Source organism: Merops nubicus, unplaced genomic scaffold (genome assembly GCF_000691845.1).
Source record: "Merops nubicus isolate BGI_N331 unplaced genomic scaffold, ASM69184v1 scaffold12977, whole genome shotgun sequence".
Taxonomy (NCBI): Eukaryota; Metazoa; Chordata; class Aves; order Coraciiformes; family Meropidae; genus Merops; species Merops nubicus.
Window position 1 is genome coordinate 5,497 of NW_008622370.1, and position 4,510 is coordinate 10,006.

The following is a 4,510-nucleotide window of genomic DNA, read 5'->3' on the forward strand; positions in this document are numbered from 1 at the left end:
TGGCAGCAAGGAAGGACCCAGCACATGCCCTTCTGTGCTCACATGGAAGTGTCTCCCGATTTTATCCATGGGGAGCATGTTGTTGTCTCCATTTGAAAGTCGTTTGTCTCATCCCTGGAAATGTAGAAGCCAGTCACATCACCTGCTGGTGTGTATGTCTGACACCTTTATGTACAGGTTGCTTTTATGTCACCTGTGCCATCAGGTTTCCTCTATAGTATGCATGGGTTCTTCACAATCAAAAGCTATGGAAAAATAGTATTTTTTAAAAGTAAGGAAATCATTATCAAAAGAAGGAAATTATGATTTACAAATCAACAGGGAGGATTTAAAACTAGGAGCTATGAACTTCCCCTTTAGATAATTAAATGACTAGTGCCTGTCCCTTTGGCCTGTTTATCTTTAATTAAATTGCATCTTTTAAAGCACAAATTAGGCCTTGTGGATAGTTTAGAAAAATATTCCCTTTAAATACTGTTCCAACTTTGTAAATTTTTTTTTTTTTATAAAGAATATTTGCATGAGTGTAAGATGTTTTACAAAGGTTTATCTACCCTGCTGTTTCCCTTACCTCAGTGATACTGCTCTCTACAGAACATGGTGCTTGTTTCCACAGTGACCTAGTGCTACAAGGCATTTCTGCTGGAGCAGTGGGGCTTTATTGTAAATAAGAGGCCCTGCTTTCCATCACAGGCTTTGAATAATTCACTAAAATTGAAGTGCATATTAACAGCTTCCTCAAAGTTAATCCTGAGCAAATCCGAGAGTGGGTTTGGTCAGTGGTGGCATACCTGGGCAGTTTCACCAAAGCCTACACCACTCCAAGAACATACACCATCACCTAGGAGAAAAATGTGATTCTAATAGCAGAACTTTACAAATTATCAATATCACCTCCTAATACATATTTACTCTAATATTCTGTGCTCAGGAATTGGGGTGCCTGTGTGCACACAGGCTGCTGCAGCACTGGTGAGCAGAGTCCAGATCTCTGCCTCTCTGACAGCTAGGAACCACATTTTTCCCTCTAAAAAGCCAAAGTTAGTATGTGTCAAGATACATTCAATCTCTTCTCTTAGGTTTCTTTACCTAATACCTTTTTAAAGAGAACAGTTTGAGGTGCCACCACTTTTGTTTTTCATTACTCACTAGGTAAAATCAGGTAAAATGCTACTATTTCTGGCACTAGCCAAAAACCTGTAGTGTGCAGACACTGCAGTTGTGTAGCAGGATGTTGGATGGGTAGTGGTTTACTCCTTGATGTGCCTTTGCACACTGCTGGAAGCTCAGGCTCACGGCAGCAGATGGATGTTGTTGGGGCTTTTCTGCGCAGATGACCAGAAGTGAGAGTTCAGGTTTTCATCCTGTTAGGGATGTTGATTCATGGGGTCTTTGGACGTGTATATACCTGTTAAAAAATCTGTGTTTTGTTAATTGCCATGCCAGCTTTTCCTCTGAAACTCAAGGGAGTAATTGTGCATACCTAACTCCAATCACTGCTTATAGTAAGTGGCTGAGGACTGCGTTCACAGACTTAGTCCGGTCCAACTAGTGACTTTATTCATCAGTGGTGGTGCATTAGAAAGTAGAAAACACAGGTCAGCTGCACCTGCTGCACTTGCAGACTGCAGTCATAGAAGAAAAGTCAGAGGTGAAAAATAATGGTGGTGTGTTTTTCGCAGGGAAGCCGGGTCGCTTTCCACCGAGGATGCATCTCCAGGCTGCCCCCGACAGCAGAGCAGCCCCGCACTTCCCAAGGTCTCACCTGGCTGAAGCAGTTGCCAAAGCCAAGGCAGGTGGAGGTGCTGGTGGAAGCGCTGGTGGAACTGGGAGAGGTCTCGTGGGACAGATCATCCCTATATATGGATTTGGCATCTTTTTATATATCCTGTACATTTTATTTAAGGTAAGCCCCACATAAATTGAAGTTAGGGAAATAACTAAAGGAAAAGGTAGGCGAGAAGTGATAGTCTCATTTCTGTGCCTGGTTCCATTTCAGCCTTGCTTACCAAAAAAAACTCAAAACTACCTATGCTGGACCTTTGACTGGTGATTGAAAGATTGGTGAATGTATGCTGTGGTTTTCACTATTGCTAACACTGTAGCTGAGGATGCAGGGATGGTTGTTGTGATCCTGTATTGGCCTCTGACCTCTTACATTTTTTTTAAGGATTTTTCCCCCCCTTCCTGGTTAATGTTATATTAATTTTGAATGTACACATAGTATTCTTTCCTATTATGGGTGACTTCATATTATATATATGGTACATGTCACATATTGTGTTGCATTTAAAGTGGGAGGGAGTGAGTACACTGCTGCAAACTTTCTGGAACAGAAACACCATGTTGTTGGAGAATGGGGATTTGTAAGATTGTGCTGACAACACTGGAACTAACCCAGCTGAGGAACTCTTTGAAAGCTAGTTTAAAAAAGCACAGCCCGAGTTCCTCTCAAGTGGTTCACTCATGATTTGACCTCTCATAGCTTTCTGTTACATACACACGACTTGCATGTAGGTGACCCCAGTCAGTTGTGTGGGAGGAGTGAGACGTGGACTTCTGGAAAAGTTTCTTAGAGTGGGGCCTGGATCCAGATTGAGCAGTGTCCACAGAGTTGAGCCTGCTCTGGACAGAGAGAGGCAAGAACAAAGGGAATTGGGTGAACTTATCAAGCACAAAGATGAAAGCCATAGATGGCCTGCAGCCCCTGTATAAAGCCAGCCAGTGTCTTTGCTGCAGGCACAAAGCTGGTACGGAGTGATGGCAGGAAGCCTTGCAGGAGGGACAAGCAGGGTCACACATAATGTCTTTAGAACCTGTCCTTTATGTCACAATAATTGCCCAATGTGTTTTCCCCCTCCTATATGCAGAAGAATGGAACAGATAAATTATTCTAAAACAAAGTTATTTTTTATGAGTTGAGCTTTCACTATGCTTAAAAATATCATTTGTTCCAAGAGTCTTTCAGGAGTCTCCAGCTGGCAAGATCTCCCAGGCATCTTTCATGGGTGTCTGTTATTGCTGCTGGCCATGCTTTTCAGTGGTTACTCTTTTCAGTGGTCAGAGGCATGGTCCATTTTACATTTCTATCCTTTTTTTTTCTATTGCCTTCAGGGCTTATATATTACTATTTTGGTAACTCATAGAAGGGTTATCTTTTTTTTCACTCATCAGCTGGCTTCCAAGGGAAAAACTGCTGCTGGAGAGCGGAAATGCCCTCCTGTGGCACCTGGAAACATGAAGAGGAAAATCAGTGAGTATGAATTCTGAGGCATATCTGTGTAGCTGCTGACTCTTGCAGAGGCATGGTCCAGCTGGGTTCTTCAGGTTCTGGGGACTTTAGAGTTCTGTAAAGCTGCCGTCCCCCCCTGTAAAGAACAAGCCAGAAGCTTTTGTGCTGCAATGAGTTAAAGTGAATTACTGCACCGTTACTCTCTAATCTCATTCAGCTAATGAGACTCTGTGATAGTACTGATCCCAAGCCCCTCTGGAGGCAATGGCCTTTCATGAAGTTCACTGAATTAACTGTACGGATTTGCTGAAAAGCTATGTAGTTAAAGATTAAGAAGGAATAATAGGATGTCCATCTGTAATTATTCCATAATCCATAGTATTCTAGTAATAGTTTATAAAGATGTTATTAAAAGCTAGCTTCATTTTTTTTTTTAATTTGTGAATTTTAAGCCATCACCAGGCACTTCCCTACTTTTTCCTTTCCCTTTTTGCAAAGTTTGAAGTTTTCCTAAGTGCAATAAAGAAAGAAAACAGTATTCTGTAATGTTATTTTGATTTTACCTAAGCATCGGTGCGATAGATTCAACTATTTGTAGCCATTTATTAGATAAATTAATAAGCTTACTGTTGAAGAATGGATGAGTCCTTACCATAACAGTATTTAAATGTGTTATGTTTAGCTGGCTAAAGTGTAACGGGAAAGAAAAGTACTTAAGGCTTTATAGAAAATGCTAGCAGTAAGGTAATTCTCTTAACATAGCTGTAATTATCTTGACATTAATGTGTATATTAGGAATACCTAATGTACTCATTGCTATAGATTGTATTTTCAGTGCACTTGTACTGCATTGTGCCTGGCAATTTTGTGCAATTTATTAGCAACGGTAATTGTATTTTTTCTCTAACGTTTGGAAAGAGAAACTAAGTTTGCAGTAAGCTAAACATTTACCATCATTATAACCCAAAGAACTAGTGATGAAAATTATCCTGCCTGTTTCTAGAGCTCTTCATTTGTATTCCTGAAGCATTCATTGCAAGCTGTAGCAGAGCAGGGACCAAGTCACTGGGCTAGGAACCTGGAGACTGAGTCACCACTTACACAGTGGCTTGGCGGGAGTAACTTCCTTTGTCTTTGCCAGTTTCCCCTCCCCTATTTTTAAACTCTCGGACATGCAAAATAATGACATCAGGGACACATTAATGAAGGGCACTCTCTGCAGAACAGAGAATGCTTTGCAAAGCAGGGTGCTTGTGGCTGGGGGGACCCATTCTGCTG

The 4,510-nt window shown here is 41.3% G+C and overlaps 1 protein-coding gene across 1 annotated transcript in view; it reads left to right on the forward strand.

Moving 5' to 3' along the window:
• The first annotated feature begins 1,690 nt into the window (after positions 1-1,690).
• Positions 1,691-4,510, forward strand: part of RIC3 (RIC3 acetylcholine receptor chaperone) — a 10,796-nt gene continuing 7,976 nt past the window's right edge. Inside the window, exons 1-2 of the mRNA XM_008944763.1 lie at positions 1,691-1,906; positions 3,175-3,253. Coding sequence (XP_008943011.1) covers positions 1,709-1,906; positions 3,175-3,253 — 277 coding nt within the window. The 5' untranslated portion in view covers positions 1,691-1,708. The remainder of the gene's footprint in view (positions 1,907-3,174; positions 3,254-4,510) is intronic.